General features: G+C 37.1%; 1 protein-coding gene across 3 annotated transcripts in view; it reads left to right on the top strand.

The window, feature by feature from the left end:
• The first annotated feature begins 322 nt into the window (after positions 1 to 322).
• kiaa1522 (KIAA1522 ortholog) overlaps positions 323 to 17,876 on the top strand; it is a 46,176-nt gene continuing 28,622 nt past the window's right edge. The window contains exons 1-2 of one of the 3 annotated variants that reach the window (XM_052584902.1): positions 323 to 538; positions 1,815 to 2,109. In XM_052584902.1, coding sequence (XP_052440862.1) covers positions 1,872 to 2,109 — 238 coding nt within the window. In that variant the 5' untranslated portion in view covers positions 323 to 538; positions 1,815 to 1,871. Of the gene's footprint in view, positions 539 to 1,814; positions 2,110 to 17,371; positions 17,747 to 17,876 lie in introns of those variants that run through there. The other 2 variants (XM_052584903.1, XM_052584904.1) reach the window with 2 other exon arrangements.

Below are 17,876 nucleotides of genomic sequence, written 5' to 3'. Positions count from 1 at the left end.
TGTGCTGTGCTTTTTTCATATGCTGAACACCATGATCAGCCTTTTGGCTTCATGTCACTGCTTCGAAACCAAAGCCAGCCTGGATGGTGTCTCTCCATCACCTCTGATTAAGATGAGATAGTATATGTTAACAAAAAACAATGAGTGCATGAGGAAGAGAAACAAGAGGAGTGGACAGAAGATGTCTAAGAGCGATAAGTGGAGGTAGAGAGGAGTGACCGACCGACGGTGTGTACTCTGTGGTGGGAGCGTGAGAGAGAGAAAGAGAGAGAGAGCGATAAGAGGAGGAGAGAGTCGGGGAGGGAGGGAGCCAGCTTGTCATTGTGAAATAGTTGGGTGGAATACACGTGTGAACTGCAGTTCCTCTCTGCACTGCGCTGAATGGTGACCAGGAGACAGGACAGGAGGGGGAGGACTGACCAGCATGGAGCTCCACTCACCCAAAAAGAGCTGAATAAACAGTACAACACAGCACTGCAGCAAAGACAAGACCCACACTGAGAAACACAGACAAAAGGACGCAAGAAAGGAAAGCAAGGTACCCTCTGGTGTTTTTGTGCGCTTTTGTGTGTGTGTTGCCACTAAAATGTGTGTTTGGGAATGTGACGACTGTTTTGAGTTGCACGCTGTAGTTGTGTAAGTGTGACTGTGTTGAGAGTTTGGGTTTGTGAGTGTGTGTTACTCCATCCAGAGATTTTGATGCTGTCGAATTACTGCATTGATGTAAGATTGAGAAATTGAGAGAGAAATACTGAATACATGGTCTATAGCAGCAAACTGAAGATCTTAGGTGAGTTGGATAGAGTAGAGTTTCCTTTTGATTATTTTCTCAGAGGGAAAGGAACTCCTCTTGCTCTTTTACTTTTGTTTTGTCTCTCATACCTCCAGTTCTCGCACCATGACTGAGATTAGAAGGCTTAGCGCGAATAAATGTTTTCAGGGAATGAGGGTGTAGACGCTACATTTGCACATGAATGCTGTAATGGGACTTGCAAGTACCTGATACAAAACACATGTGAGGCATCTTTGGAGAGGGAGTAATAGTAACTTTTCTCAGATTTCACTGTTTCTATGGGTACTAAGAGAGACTTGATATAGACACAGTAGCTGAAGTGGCTGCTGACTTCTGGGCATTTCTTCTGTTAATGGTTAAATATCTGGGATGGTAATGAAAACGCTGTTGGTTCAGTCCCCGATATGTGCCCTCAATCCCAGGTTGCTCAAAAGACACTATACCTGTAACAAATGTGCTCATCCTGGTCCTGGTTCTTGCTCTTGGAAAACCATTCCCAACAGATATTTGAGATTGGACATGAACATTTATTCTAAACCTGTCTGATTTCATGGGTAGATAATAAGAGTTGTTATTGTTAGAAAAAATATTTTAACAAAACTGCTTTGATGCTTATTGATATTTGGGGAAACTTTCATCCACCACGTCAAAGTTATGTGGTGCAACCAACATAAAAAACGCATAAAACAGGACAGTGTGTTGAGGTCAAAAAGTCTTGTAACATTTCAAATTATCTGACATAACTCTATGACAAGGTAAGTTCAGGCTGTAAAATGTCATGTGGTGCAACTGCCCAAAAACGTAATGTTATTTATGAATTAGTAATTCATAATCAGTATATTCATATTTTGTATTAATATATATATTGTATATTTAAAAAAGGGTTTGAAAGATATACTGTAGTTTGGATGTGTAAATTCCAACGTTTTCAAATTGGTGTTACTTTAGGGATACACCACTTGACATTTTTTTTCAGAAATGTAAATGTTCATGTTTCTTCTCTCTCTTGATGTTTTGGCAGGTGTTTTGAGTGGAATAGGAGAGCAGTCAGAGATCAGTGGTCATCAGTGGTCTCAGGATGTCCAGGAGCAGCTCTGCGGGGGATCTGGTGCCCAAAGACATTACTGAGATCCTGGCCTTGCAGCAGGCCAGTAAGAAGAAACGCGGTTCATCCTTGGGCCGGGCTTTCAGCTGGTTCAAGGGCAGTAAACGCAAGAGGAGTCTCAGTAATGGGCATAGTAGGTCAGGAGGTCCATGTGGACGGTCTGAAGAGAGCACTACAGCCAAACAGATTCATGCCAGTGGTGACTCTAAAGGTAAGCAAAAACTCCTCGATTGCTTCAGATGCAGTGTATTTCTAACTAGTTGCGTATTACCAAGTTTGTTTCTGAAGATTTGGATTAGTTGATGCTAATCAAACATGCCTGATTTTGATACCATAGACGGAGAGGTTTCAAAATACCATGGAGTTTAGTGTTTGCTACGTTCTCTGGTGCCAGTCTGTCCGAACCTTGAACATGGAATTTCTTTCTTGCATGATTTGAACGGTTATCGCTGGGGCATCACTTATTCAAGCAGGATTAGGCTACAATCACAAGGACATGTCTTCTCTGGAACGGCTTATCTGCTTTTTTGTTGTTTCTTTTTGCTTTATGACTTCCTACTTTACGCTTGCTTTTGGGTTCAACTTTTCTAATGCAAAGACAAAACAGTGTTGATATGCTATTATGAATCTCTAAGCAAATCAGTGGCATTGTGTGGTGTTGTCACCGCTGAATGTTTTCTTAGCGTATCAGTTTTAATGCGACATAATAAGAATGTGTTGCCAGATTGGATGGACGATTTCCATCCCAAAAGCTCACCAAAACCCGCCCCCACAAAAAAAAAAAAAAAAAAAAAAAAGTCAAAATAATGTGATAAATAGTTCTTGCCATGCCATGTAAGGACACTTTTTTTTTTACAAAATAATGATGACAACATATTATATAAATAGATACATTTCACAGGAAACTGAGTCAAATCAGGACAAATAAATAAAAGATAATTATCAAATTTGACTACAATATGCAGGCAGACAGTGTGTCAAAACAGCAATCAAGAAATTTAAAGATTCCCTCTGAAAAAAAAAGTGCATTATTTTCAATGTCAACAATCAAACAGTACCCAATATAAGTGATCGGACTAACTAAAGTAATTGGCAGGTATTTCACATTCGTTCAAGTGTGCTCTAATTTCAGTTACAATGATATTAGAGCCTTTGTGTCATCTCCCTCCATTCAAGTCTTGAGATTTAAGTCTCCCACTCTTTTCCATGTACCTTATATTTATATTTGGCTTTGTGATCACTTGAATATTCAGCTATACATTTAAAATCTGATCCCTTATCACACTAAAAACCCATCAACTCATAAATCATCACATCTGTCTGCTGATCCCTAGTGACTGGCTAAAAGAGCAGTTGGTGACGGCGACCTCACATCAGCATCAGCTGCTTCTGCAGTGTGTGTGTTTGTTTAGTATCATCATGATGACTGATTGGATGCAGTATATGCGTTACTCAATTACTCATATATAGATCTGTTTTAGCCTTATCAGTTCGATCAACATGTATTCTCTTATCAATACCTAAATAGCCACCCACAACACACTAGAACACAGCAATCACACAGCAACCAACCAAACCGATTTAGCAATTCCCAAGCAACACCCAATCAACACACAAACAACCACCCACAACAAGCTAACAACATCCTAAAGGGGCGATCACACTGCACTTTTCGTTCCATTGACTTCCATTCATACGCATGCGAATGCGTCAGACCGGAAATGCAGGCTCATGCGAAAATTTTAGCATTTCGCTGCGTACGAAAGTTCAAGTTTGGTGAACTCTGACCTGCGAATTCGCATCACGTGAAGTCGTGTGACCAGTAGATGATCGATACGTCACTGCATGACCTCTCTGTACAAAAATTAAAAAATGAAGTGCTAATTTTAGCCGTAGCGCAGCATCCTATTTTATATAATACATATTTAAAAGATAATTTAAAAAAAAGCTGCATGGTTCGCAGTGTCAATGGAAACAGGAAAAGATGGCACATTTGAATGAGGACACGTTCTATTTTTTTTAAATTGTTTATTGTGTATATATATATATATATATATAGAGAGAGAGAGAGAGAGAGAGAGAGAGACAGAGTACAATATAATAAGACGCTTTCGATGCCGTCGCCAAAGACAGTGTAAAAGCATAGATTAACCCATGTTGTTATAACTAAGGGGAAACCGTTATATCTTGCTCCCGTCCATATTCGCCCACTAATTTCGCACGTTCAAAGGCTAGTGTGACCGCACCTTAAGATCCTACTCTCAAGGAAAAAAAACTGGAAACCATTTAGAAACACTTTAGCAACCACCCAGAAGTAAAGTCAAGTCAAGTCACCTTTATTTATATAGCGCTTTAAACTAAATACATTGCGTCAAAGCAACTGAACAACGTTCATTAGGAAAACAGTGTGTCAGTAATGCAAAATGACAGTTAAAGGCAGTTCATCACTGAATTCAGTGATGTCATCATCTCAGAACTTCCTGGGAACACTGTATCAATGCTCTAGCAATCACCTAACAACACTACAGTATAGCAACAAACTAGAAACACCCAATAATCCTCCCACAACCACTATAATAACCCCTATTACACCCTATCAACTGCTTTAGAAATAAACTAAAAGTTAGAGAGAGACGTGCTGTAACTAGACCTTCAGCAAGAGGATTGAGGATCTCTGCCATGTGACATCTGCTCACGAATCCCTGTGTGGAACCTAAGATTGTAAGAACAATATTGGACACTACATTCAGCATTATATCCCCAACCTTTCTGCTAAGTGGTCTTGGGAAAGTTTTGCAAAGCCGGCCCCTGAGGTCCACTTGGACACTGACTCTTTTAGAAATGCTGGACCAATTTTATGTAGAGCTCCAATCAGAAGACTATGTAAAAAGTCTCAGTTTCTGGATTTTTCTCTTCTTGCCCCTACAAGTCTCACACACTCCCTCTGTTACACTGAAAACGCAAGTAGACTTTGAGTTGCCAGAGTCTGTGAGTTAAGAGGCACTTGGGATTTTAGCTGGACATACACCGAGGATAACATGTCATTCAAAGTCTTCTAGTCTCATATTCTCTTCTTAAACTCCACAATTTATAGCATTTTCTGGTCTTTATGAGAGGGAGACAAAGCCAACGTGTGGAAAGGTCTGAGAGATGAGACACATGCTGTGCTATTGAAAGATGACTGACTCTTCTGAAATGCTTTGTAATATTACATCCTTTTTCTTTATTTTCTTATTTTCTTCATAATCTCTTTTTTTATCTAGTTTCACAGTCTCCAACCCAAAAAGTACATTTAATTTTAATGCATGTGTACTTGTAGTGTATCTGAAACTTATTTTAAAAAACCTGTACTTGTAGATAAAATAGTATTAATGAAACAACATTTAAGTTAACTTTAAAGTATATTTAAAATTATTGTACTGATATTTTGTCATACTTTACAGAAGTACGCTGTATTTTGATGTGATGTTAACTGTAATGTCATTTAATATTACATTTTAAACTTAATATTTTAAATGTACTAATTTCCAACTTCATTGTACATTCAAAAGTAAACTTTAATCATAACAGAGTAAAACATTAAGTTCTACTGAATTCCTACATAAGTGGGTCAAAAACTAAAGTTCAGGTAATTATATCTTTATATCAATTTAAACTGTAATACATTTTTTATATAATTGCAATTCAGATACAGTTAAGTGTTCAATAACTTTACATTATTATTTGAATTATTATTATAAAATCATTTTGAAATTATGAATTTAATTGCAATACCTGAAGTTACTAATTCACAGAAGATGATGTGAATGATTGGTGCATGTCTGCGCTTGGTTAATAGCACATTTAGTACATTGCTAGGCAGGTTTTAAGGGACTTTGTGTAGATGCTATAGGACATTGCTATATAGTTACATTAAGGCACAAGACTCACAACACTCTGTGATATTCCAGTCTACATACAGAAATAGGATTTGGGACATGCTGCTTCTTGCAGGCCCAAACAAATCATTTAAGCTATCCTGATTCAGGACGTTTCTGGGCTTAGGGGCTCAACAGTGCAGCACTAACTCCTTGCGTCACCCCTGATTGACTGAGCTCAGCCTCTGTCTGCCCCCGTCCCTCCAGCCAGAGGGCTCGGTCAGGTCCGGAAGCTTTTTGAGGGGTGAGATCACTGTGCATGGGTTTCCCTCTAATGCGAATCATAGACACAGTAAATACTGATCCTTTATCACATGAGTAAAAGCAGGGAAAACAGAGCTTTGTCTCTTTTAAAGCATAATATTATATTCTTTAATCAGGATATCTTTTTACTTTCGTACTTATCATGTACTTTCAAAATAATGTGACCTTCAAAAAGAACATTTTTACTTTTCAACCAATTCATAAAAGTTTCTGATGTGCAGGGACTCTATATAACAAGTGTAGTGGAAATAATGATAATAAAAATAAAAAAAAGTGAAGAAGAAGGCAGATGTTACTAAAGGCCAGACATCTGTTAATGATGATCTAGAATGCCAGAATGATGACTTGTGGTCAAACGGAGGAGGGTTAAATGAAACACGAGCTTCCTGTAATAGCTCTGAAATAAAGAACATGTGAATGTTTAATGGCGTTTGGAGACACTGATATACATCCCAACGCACGTCACTGAAACACATAGGAACCGAGTGACAAAAGACAGTAATTGAATGTGCTGAGCGCTTCTCTGCCCAGAGGATGGTTAAAGAGCACGCGGGGTCAGAATGGGAAACTGTGATAGACATTAGGATTAAAACTGTGTCTTGCAGAGTAGAGGAACATGGCAGCACGTTTTCACAAGAAGTACATTTAGTGTTGCTTAGCAGATTGTGAAGATAACTAGGCCTTTACAAAATATACAATCAGGGAATTCCACAGAAAACTGCTGATTTCCACAGAATAGGCGCATTTAATTTAATAAATATCCTTGCATATTAAACAGCTCTCTGCTGTACTTCATTCTGATTGGTCATTCTCAACATTTCTCAATCAAATGTTTTTATGTAATGGCCACAAACTAAATTCCTGATTCTGGCTGACATACATTCCAAGGATTATAAAATAATTCCAGTATTCAGTTAGACTACATTGCAGTTGTAAATCATTTTTAAATGTTACTTTGTCTGATTTCCAAACCAGTAACATCACTTTGTGCTGTTTGTAAGAAGTATTGTGACTCACAAAATCCTTTTAGGTCACTGGTATACTGAATACATGATTAAATATTAACGCATTCTGAAGTGTAACAGCTTCGCTGGTTCATGTCATGGCCGCATTACTGACTTGGGTGCTCATTAATAATCAATAATGAATTAGGAGTCAATTATTCTATCAGATAGAGTCTGGTATTATCAGCTACATTCAACACATTTTGCAACATATAAAGTAAAACCCCAATTCCACAGGATTATCACCAAAGATTTTTGGTTTTGATATTATCTTGCTCACAAAGTATAATGTATTTCTTTACATACAGTATTAATCATTAATATTGTAAAGTACAATTTTTATTTTATTTAAAAAATTGATGTCAAAGCCAGTTGTGCTGCTTAATAATTTTGTATACACTCCCTCCAGGATTCTTAGAATTGTATTCAAAATAGAAATCTTTTGTAACATCATAAATGTCTTTACTATATAACTTTTGGTCAATTCAATGCATCCTTGCTTAATAAAAGTATGCATCTCTCTGACTGCAAACCACAGTGTATACAGAACCAGTGTATTTTCTTTGACTTTTCATTCTGTATATTAACTATGTCAAATAGAAACTTCTACATTTTCTGTGCATGCCTTACCTAATCAGCCAAGGCATCTCATGTGTCTCAGTGTTTGTGGCTTTCATTATGTAACTCACAGTAATGGATACACCTGTTGACATGTTCGTTTCACCGTTTACTCCAACAAATACTTGCCCTCTCTCACCCTCTTCCAGCCTGCGTATGACAACAGCCAGGCAACTCACTGACAGCCTCTCTCTAGTCTTCTTTACATCAGAAAGCATTCAGTCTTTTTCTTATTACCACAAACCTGTCAGGGAGACTAAGGCACACTTCTCACACACCTAGTCGCTAACTCCTTTACAGTAAGATTTTACATAGCTTCAATACACTATCCAAGTGCTGATCCTCTTAGCTGGAGTGCTTCATTTTGGCTGTGGCTGATGTTGCTGTAATGAAACAAGGACGCTCTGACAGCATTAATGGATGAAATTGTAGTTTAGAGCTCCAGAGAGAAAGCACAGCAATGAGGAGAGACTAAAAGAAGCTGCCAAGGTCACGAACAAGTTCTCTGACCTCGGTCTGGGTCATGATGGTTACACCCAACTGTCCGGCTAGCACACACAAGCTCAGCAAGGGGTGCTGATCCACCCGAATTCACTGCTGTGAAACCAGATAACAGTATGGGCACATTTCCTGTTATTATGGCAGACAGCCCGTGACCTCTTGACCTCCATATCTCTTTGTTTAGATCTATTAATACCATTAGAGATGGAATAATCCCGTCACTATGTCTAGCAGAGTATGTTTGCACAGCACTACAAAGAAGTGTTACCTCTTGTCTTGTGGATGGAACTTGATATTATTTGTTGGCTTTCATATATATGTATTTTTATCAAATTATGAGTTTAAGATTTATAACCTTGGCTATAAAGTTATAATTTAGCCAGAAAGGAAAATTCTGTCAACATTTTTTCACCCTTATGTCATCTAAACGTGAATGACTTACTTTCTTCAATTAATGAGATAATTAAATGATCATCGGTTTGGGTGAATTTAATATAGTAACAAAACATTACGACTTTAAAGGGTTAGCTCACCCAAAAATGAAAATTATGTCAGTGATTACACACCCTCACGTCATTCCAAATCCATAACAGCTTTGTTCATCTTCAGAACACAAATTAAGATATTTTTGATTAAACTTCTGACCCTGCATAGACCTCAATACAGCTACCATGTTGAAAGGTAATGAAACCATTAAAATAGTCCATGTGACATCAGGTGTTCATCCGAAAAGTTATGAAGCTACAAGAATGCTTTTTTTCACAACGCTGGCCTCTGCGTCAGCAACACGACACGCATGCCTTGTTCTGCTCTCATAAAGAGCATTGAACTCTGACACATATGTTTGTTGTTGATTTTTTGATCTCAAAAGGATTATTGTAGCTTTTAAATTATGGTTGAGCAACTGACATCTCATGGACTATTTTAACAATGTTTTTGGTACCTTTCTGGGCCTGGAACATGGTAGTTGCATTGCAACCTGTTGATTTTTATGAATATATTGTGAATTTTTATGAATATATTGTGAATTTTCATGCCGAACATCTGTATTGGTGTGGACAGGCCTTAACTCTGCAATGCTATACAACTGCATGAAAAAGCAAAGTTATTTCAGAGGTAGAACAACTTATTTTGTTACCATTTAGATACCACACATTTTTTTATTTTGAAAAAGTGCACTGAAGAGTTGTGCATAATAAGACCAAGAACAAACAGGATAAATTATGATTACATGTTGATGTAATAAAATAGGCTGATCACTCCGAGACAAACATCACACTATAGGCATGAATGAGGAAAGAATTCTGTCTGCTTTTGCTGTGAAGCACACTGCTTTTAGCTCTCCACTGACAGCTTTTTCACACCCTGTGTTTTGCTTTGTCTCCTTCCACCTTTTCATTTCTTATAATGGATCATGACTCGTCATCTCACCTTGACCTTGATTCTGTTCTGCCTTCATAACTCTGGCACTGTGAGCAGGCACGCTAGGAATGAAGACAGGGAACAATGAACACAGAGATACACTATGAATGTTCAGGCTGGGCTGCTCATAAGATTAGCTGTTCCTTCCTTTTTAACTTGTGAAGACAAATTGTCTTGAACAATTAAAAGGGAGGAAACAATGTTAAAACAATAACCAGAAAAGGACAAGCAGATCCCTCTAGTAGCAGGTGAATTCGATTTGTAGGTTGGCACTGAGTAAACTGGCCATGTGTTGGATCTGGAGCAATGCATGTGGATGGAATTTGACTTGATGCCGCTTGGATTACACACCTCATTCCTGGATAGCAATATCCCAGCAGATCCAGAACAATTGCAGATTTGTGCAAAAGAAAACTGTTTACTTAAAGAAAGTGTTCTCAGTATGGTTTTGCTTTTTGGCGTTGTTTTGTGTTCTTAAGAACAGTGAGAACAGCAGGTTTGAGTTACTTGTCATTGATCTAATAAAGCATGTGCCAGCAATGCTTGCCAAGCTCTCTTCATCTTCAGCCACTAGAGGACAGTGTGGAACAAAACACTCAGACCTGCTGTTTCAAGATCATTTGAATCATATCTTTAAATGTTAGCAAATTTGCAATTTTAAAAGTACACATTTTCACAATTAATATTTGCATGTATAATAATGAGGCTTTCACTTCTGGATATATTTTGTCCAATGATCGAAGAAATATCTTGAAAAGTGATTTTTCCAGCTGATTAATATAAAAACCTTCACAGCCAATCAGAATCCACCTGCCTTTAAAGAGCTCAAGCATTTAAAGGAACAGACAAAATATTATGATGAACAGAATGTTATCATGTTATCATACTTTGTATGTCATCATTCTTGATGCTAAACAAAAACAATACAATTTTATGCATCTTAATAACTATTGGCCTAACAGAACCAGGATGTCTGGTCATCATATTGATGTAATACTCTACATTCTGTAACATCAGGCTTTGCAGTGTTTAATACAGGGTACATATTTTAAATGCACTCAGATTCTGTCTTGAGGTACCTGAACACACTTCTGTCTTCACACAAGCTATGAAATGGCTCTCACACATATGCTTACTCATGCACAGATGGGGGTCTTAATCTGTTACAATGCTAGAGGGGCAAGAAAAAAAAATAGTTCACCTTGACAACAGGAGCCATGACCTGCTAATTAACAAAGTTATGTGTCGTCATAGCTGTATGACTAACTGTAAACAGTGAGCAGGATGCTGTATTGAATTTAGCTATTAGAAGCCATGCTGCCTAAAAGCATGTCGGATACTTGATTCTAATTGGTCATTAAGAGATTTATGAATAAACCTGTTATCCACGGTCTGAAAATATAACATTCTTCTGCTAAAGGTTCCCTTATAGTAACAATAAACAATAAAAAAATTTAAATGCAGTGATACACACTGGACCAGTATTTTGTTTCAGTGTAGTTCAGGGCTTTAAACCCACGCCACAAGGGGGAAATATATGGTTCAGAAGATTAAAAAGTAAAAACAATATTTTTAGGGCGGTGAAAAAATAGCATGTTGAATATTATTATGATGATGATTAAGTATTGATTGATAAGCATGATATATTTTTTGAAAAGCACTAAATAATTTCAAAACATCTCAAACATACTTAGGTTTAAATTTAACATGAACTGATTATATTTAGTTGTTTTAACACTGAACAGAGTGATGGTGATTCAAAGCAATTTGAATAATTGAATTCTGAAAATATGATGATTTAAATTAAATCAAAAATATGCAAATAGTTAATCAATCATAATCTATGCCATGATTTTTTTTTTTTTTATGCATTATATTACTTTTATGAGCTAAAAAGTTTATCTCAAAACTGTGTAATCCAAACAGATGTAAATTTCATATGCAATTCAAATACATAAATCCTACATTTAGGCCTAAATATATTTTACGTGTTGTTTGACCTTAGTTCGCTGACAATATAAATTGATGTTTATACATGAAAATATGCATGTTCTAGTATGCATTTTAATACAGCGTCATTTTAGTCATTCTTGGCATTTTGACATAACTCTATAAATAAAGCAATAAAAAAATTGTAGCAGTGAGAAAGTTTCTTACGAAAAACTGAGGTATGACATAAAAACAGCTGACATACTTTTGTCACTTCAGCAGTGATGAATGAAGCAGGCAGCCGGTAGGAAGCCAGTAATATCACTACACCTTCAGGGCATTGAATTCCCGTCAGGTGAAATTCCTTTCTTCACATCACAAACCTCTTCTAAATTAGCATAGCCTGTCCCACAGCACATTCACAGGTTCAGGAGAGGAAAGAATCAACAGAATTCAGATGAGCTGAGTCACATGGAAGAACAGTGGTGTGAGTCTGTGCAAAGAGCGTAATGCAGAGCCAAATAAGGGCGGCATTGATTTGTAAGGCATTATTATCCATTAGTCTGTGATGATGCCCGCTGAAAGCTTCTTGTGGTATTCAGACTACTTCTAAGTGTCTATAAATTGATGTAGGATATACTTGTCTTAGTCAAACCTGACATGAAACCTGGAGCTGGTCTATGGCCAAACCTGAGAGTGATGTTGAAGGGTTTGTGTTAGTATTTGCATGTTTTGTACTTCTGACTGTGGTTTGATAGAACTGGTGGTTTTAGTGGAGAATGATAACTTGCACTAATGGTCTTGCTTGATTGTGTTCGTAAATAACAAATGATGTAATATGGATAATGTTTCAAAAGAGGACTGTTTCAAGAGACGATCAGTTTGAGATGAAGTGCATGAGGTATGAGGCAGCTGACTGAAATGGTCGTCATAGTTTTTCTTACAATCCTTTTCTGCTATATGATTCATAAAGTGTTTCCCCTGCCAAGTTACAAGAGGATAACGTAATTCCCAGGATTCCATTATGTTAGCATCTGCTTATGCCGGGGCCTCCTGTGTCTTCTGTCTGTTTTAGATTTACAGTGATTTGCAAAGCTTTCGGTATTTATAAAGCCTGGGCTCTTGATTACATTGAGAGGAGGTTGAAGGAGAGGAAACAAGGAAAGGGGAGGCCCAACTTGTACCTGGAAAAGGTCAAAAACATTCCCGGGGCACTGTGTTCCTCTCCTAAAATCTCCAGTGGGCATTCCTTTTCATTCATTACGTAATGTATAAATTAACTTTTCTAAAGCCTGGCAGGCTTTAGTTTCAGTTACAGCTGTGTCACACACAAATGCTAAATATTCTGCATTTAAACGTAACTGTTAACTGAAACAAACATTTTCATAACACTGTCTAAAAGCCACTGTAGCCTTACTTTATACTTTATACTGTATGTTCATAAATTCCCAGTAATGTTATTTCAGAATCACTTGGCGTCATTTATGAAACACGAGCAGAATGAATTTCTGTGTAAATCATTCGTAATGCCTTTCTGACATAAACTTTTGAATTCATAAAAATGTTAGTTTTTTTCTAAATGTTAGTTGATACTGTATGAAAGAAATGTACACCTGCTCCCCACCACATGTAAATACAGTAGTGTGTAAAACGTTCTGTGTTCTTTTTGTCAAACTGAAGATGACACTGAATTTTGATGCATTGCCATAATAATTACCTCTTTTTTATTTTTAATGTACAGTTGAAACTGCTATATCATACCATTAATGCACTTCTTGGAATAGATCAGAGTCAAATGAAATATTAGGTTACCTGATAGAGAGAAACGGTAAAAGACAGAGTGAAAGACAGTAAGCTGAGGGAGAGAAAGTTGGAAACACAAGAAAAGTGAGACATGAGGACTGTACCATAAATAGGACAAAGAAAGAGATGCTGGTGGAAGAATGAATAATGGATAAAATATGCAGGGTTTTTGGCATATCAGTGGTTGAGATTGGATGAAGTTTGAGGCTTAGCAGTTAAATAATATTTTTTTTTCTTCTCTGGTGTAGATTACAGTTGCATGCCTACAGCAGGAATGTTTTAGGAGATATCATCCACATATGTGGAATATATGTCATGACTTTCCAGGTCCAGTCTTGACTCCAAAAATCAAAACAAAATGTAAAAAATAAATATATATATTGTGATATAAATATTTTTATTGAGTTCCTGACAAAATCAATATAGTATCTGGCAGGTATTTAAAAGTCAATTTTTAATTTCTTCCTTTTTTTCCAAACCATGACAAACGCCATTCTCCCTTCTCTGCAGAATGCGATATATCTGCTCAACCAATCACACGACACCATTCAACGCACTGTAAACAGTAATGGCGGTGCTTTGAATACGCTCAGCATCCTAGTTTTCCTCAACTACTTTGTACATTGTGATCAACAAACAAACAAAAAATTAATAATTTTGATGCCATTGATGAACCTGTGGTGGTTTCTGCAGTGGAGAAGAAATGTAAGCCATTGAAATTTAATCATATGTGAGGAGATTAAGAAGATGAGGCACTCTGGAAGAGGAAAAATGCAGACTTTTGCTTGTTCTCACACGACAGCATCAAACTTCTGTCACGCTGACACATTAACCGCAGGGGATCTTTTGAAAAACTCTCAATTGTTTTACTCAATGCTGAAGAAAAACGAGCAGGACCAAGCCTTTTTACAGCTGATCGCCATCAAAAAAGTTCAGCAGTGACGTCCCAAGGTTAACAACAGTGATATGCAGAAGAATAGGGATGGATATTTAAACTATTTAACCTTTAACCTTATTTCACCCTGAGATTTACAGTATGCACAAGACGACAAATTCACTGTGTTAAAAATTAATGTGATTTTGATTCATTGTTTAAAATTTGACACATAACTCTGGCATTATTAAATTCATAGCGCTGTTGAGCAAGGTCACTGTGAGATGTGGATAGCTATTCCTTTTCAACATTTCAGTTGAAATCTAAATAATAATAAAAAAGGCCTACAAGTAATATTGATAATATAATATATGAATCTTTCTTCTTCACAGTGCTCTTAATATGACAAAGTGTTTTTATTAATGCCATTAATGTTTTTGTTAAAACAGCACATAGCACTAGTCAACTAAATGAATGTAACATGGCAAAGATGAATGCACTTTTGGAAGTTGAATGTAAGGGAAATGTCATTTGGGAATTTCTGTGGCCTATTGTGATATTGTTCCATATTCTTGATAATGTGAATTGTATTTTATTGTGGTTATTAATTTATAGCATTAACAAAAATCCCTGTTCTTTCATCTTGGCACTTTCTTGGTAAAGAAATATTTTACTCAAATTAATCAAAAAAGGATTTACAAGTGTTTTGGAACCAAACTCTTCATATAAAGGTAACTTTTTTCAAAAAGTGAAACTTTCATAGATTCTAGATTCATTACATGTAAATAATTGTAAATAAACATTGCTTTCATTTTGATGATTAGCGCATCAAAAGAGCATCTTACAGCTGATGAAAGACAAAAATACAGTATCTCAAAATATTAGAATATTTACATTTAAGTTTCATGAAATGACAATTCCTACATTATAAATTCCATATATTTCTTGTTCTTTGAAACCACAATAATGGGGAAGTCTGCTGACTTGGCAATGGTCCAGAAAACAATAATTGACACCCTCCACAAAAAGGGTACGTCACAGAAGGTCATAACTGGAAGGGCTGGCTGTTCACAGAGTGCTGTATCAAATCATATTAAATGCAAAGTTGACTGGAAGGAAGAAATTGGGTAGGAAAAGGTGCACAAGCAATAGGGATGACAGCAAATTTGAAAATACTGTCAAGGAAAGCAGATTCAAACACTTGGGAGAGCTTCACAAGGAGTGGACTTACAGTAAGCTGGAGTCAGTGCATCAAGAGTCACCACACTCAGACGTCTTCTGGAAAAGGGCTACCAAGCCACTTCTAAAACAGAAACAATGCCAGAGGCATTTCACCTGGGCTTCAGAGAAAAAGAACTGGACTGTTGCTCAGTGGTCCAAAGTCCTTTTTTCAAAGTAAATTTAGCATTTCATTTGGAAATCAAGGTCTGGAGTCTGGAGGAAGACTGTAGAGGAACAGAATCCAAAGTCCAGTGCAGGCCTGTAGCCAGCTATGAGGTCACAGAGGTCCAGACCTCAGTAAATTTTTCATGTTCGAAAATAAAATGTGTTCTCTGATTGACTAATTTGCCGCTAAACTCTTCATATGAATGTCTGTCTGTATAATCAGAATATTTAATGTCCGTGGTATGAAAATAATCATTGCGAGACACTGCCAAAGTGAACAAGTCTTCAGCATGTTGTGAGTGAGACGCAGCCTGTGTTGCCAGATCCAGATATTATAAGCGTTCTGACTTGTTATTATAAGCATTATGATTTTTTTTTTTTTTTTATGATATTACCTATCAGAAACATTATCAATGCTATCAAAATGCTAACACTAACACTTGATCTGTAGAACAAGTAAGTTAACTTAGGGTACAGAATGAAATGAAATACGCAAACACTGGCCATTAAGAAGTCTATGTTAAGTCATTCAGTATAGTAGTTAAACTTTCACAAATCATGCTATAAACATTCATAAGAGCACTAGACAACTTATCAGCTATATAATGGTGGTTATGAATAAAAACAATAACAGCAATATGTATTGTAGCATGAATAATAAACAACTGATAAAATTACCCACCCCATAAATATAGTAAAGTATTAACAAACTTTGATGCAATAAATAGGGTAAGATTTAAAAATCAGCATTCCTCCAAAAAAATCTACATTTCTGTCTGTTTTCAAGTGTTTGTTTATATAAGTAGTTGTATTTATAATGATTATTATAGCACAATTCTATAATAAGGTGGTTATTATAGAAACCCCCTGGACCTCACTAATTTTCAAAGTCTACGGCCATGGTCCAGTGTGAAGTTTCTGAAGTCAGTGATGATTTGGGTGCCGTGACGTCTGCTGGTGTTGCTCCATTGTGTTTTGTCAAGTCCAAAGTCAATGCAGCCATCTACCAGAAGATTTTGGAGCACTTTATGCTTCCATCTGCTGACAGGCTTTATGGAGATGCTGATTTCATTTTGCAGCTGTACTTTAGCACCTGCCCACAGTGCCAAAAACACTTCCAAGTGGTTTGAAGGCCATGATATTACTGTGCTTGACTGGCCAGCCAACATGACTGTCCTGAACCCCATCTATGAAAATCTATAAAATCTATGGGATATTTTCAAGAGAAAGATGAGTCAATCAGTTGATCGCTTCCATGCCACGCCTCACTGATGCTGTCATTGTTTTTCCCCTTACAATTCTGTGATTTCCAAGATATTAATTCTGAATAAGATATAATCTCAAAAAAGAGATTTTTTTTTTTAAATTACTTTTGTGTAGGAAAAGCAAAATAAAGTTTATATCTCTAAAAAAAAAAGTTAGAATTGTGAGATATAAACAGTTTTACTTAACAGCTTTCATAAGATTCACGCACCTAAGAATTAAGGAAACATTTTGTTGATGGAGTCACCGGGATTTAGTGGATAAAGGCAAAGGAAACAAAAACAGGCATCTGTGCAAAAAGAGATATGAACTGCCTAAGACGAGATCTATAAAACACACAGAGAAAAGAGAGACAATACAGGATATACTCAAACATGGGAATCCTGATAGTTAAACTGCTTCCATTACTGTGGTGTGAGTGCTTTAATGTGTTTGTGTGGGTATATAAGCATGAGTGGCTGAAGCAAGCACATATCCCTCCTTCCTCACATTCTAAGTGGCTGGAGTGAGCTGTGACTGATCATCGCTTAGAGCGGTGTAGCCTGAACAACAGAGGCGTGGAGGGAGGGTCTCTCACACACACAGCAGAGAGCGGGACATCTCTGTCCCTGCTGCGGCAGCTGGAGCTCTGAGCGGGAACAGGAATATACAGGCACTGGGAGGAGGAGGAAGAGAGAGCGGGGAAGCAAGGGTCCATATGTGGCAGTCCGGTGGGTTTGAAGAGTCTAGAGCTGGTGGGGTCTGATATCAATGCCATGGGGAACTCCAACAGCAAGAAGAAAACCCAGGCTAATCTTCCCGGCAGTCACCACACTAGCAGAGTAAAGTCCATCTGGCACTTTAGACCTGTGGATAAATTCAAAACAGGTAGGAAAAGATGGGAAATTCAGCATTTTGCAATTCATAAAGAGTTTGTTATTGCTCAGCTTAGATCTGACTCATAATACATTGTGTGGCAGTGCTTCATTTATTTAGATTTTCTTTGATAAGTATGCCA

This window comes from Carassius gibelio, chromosome B19 (assembly GCF_023724105.1).
Source record: "Carassius gibelio isolate Cgi1373 ecotype wild population from Czech Republic chromosome B19, carGib1.2-hapl.c, whole genome shotgun sequence".
Lineage (NCBI taxonomy): Eukaryota > Metazoa > Chordata > Actinopteri > Cypriniformes > Cyprinidae > Carassius > Carassius gibelio.
This window is presented reverse-complemented; position numbering and strand designations above follow the sequence as displayed.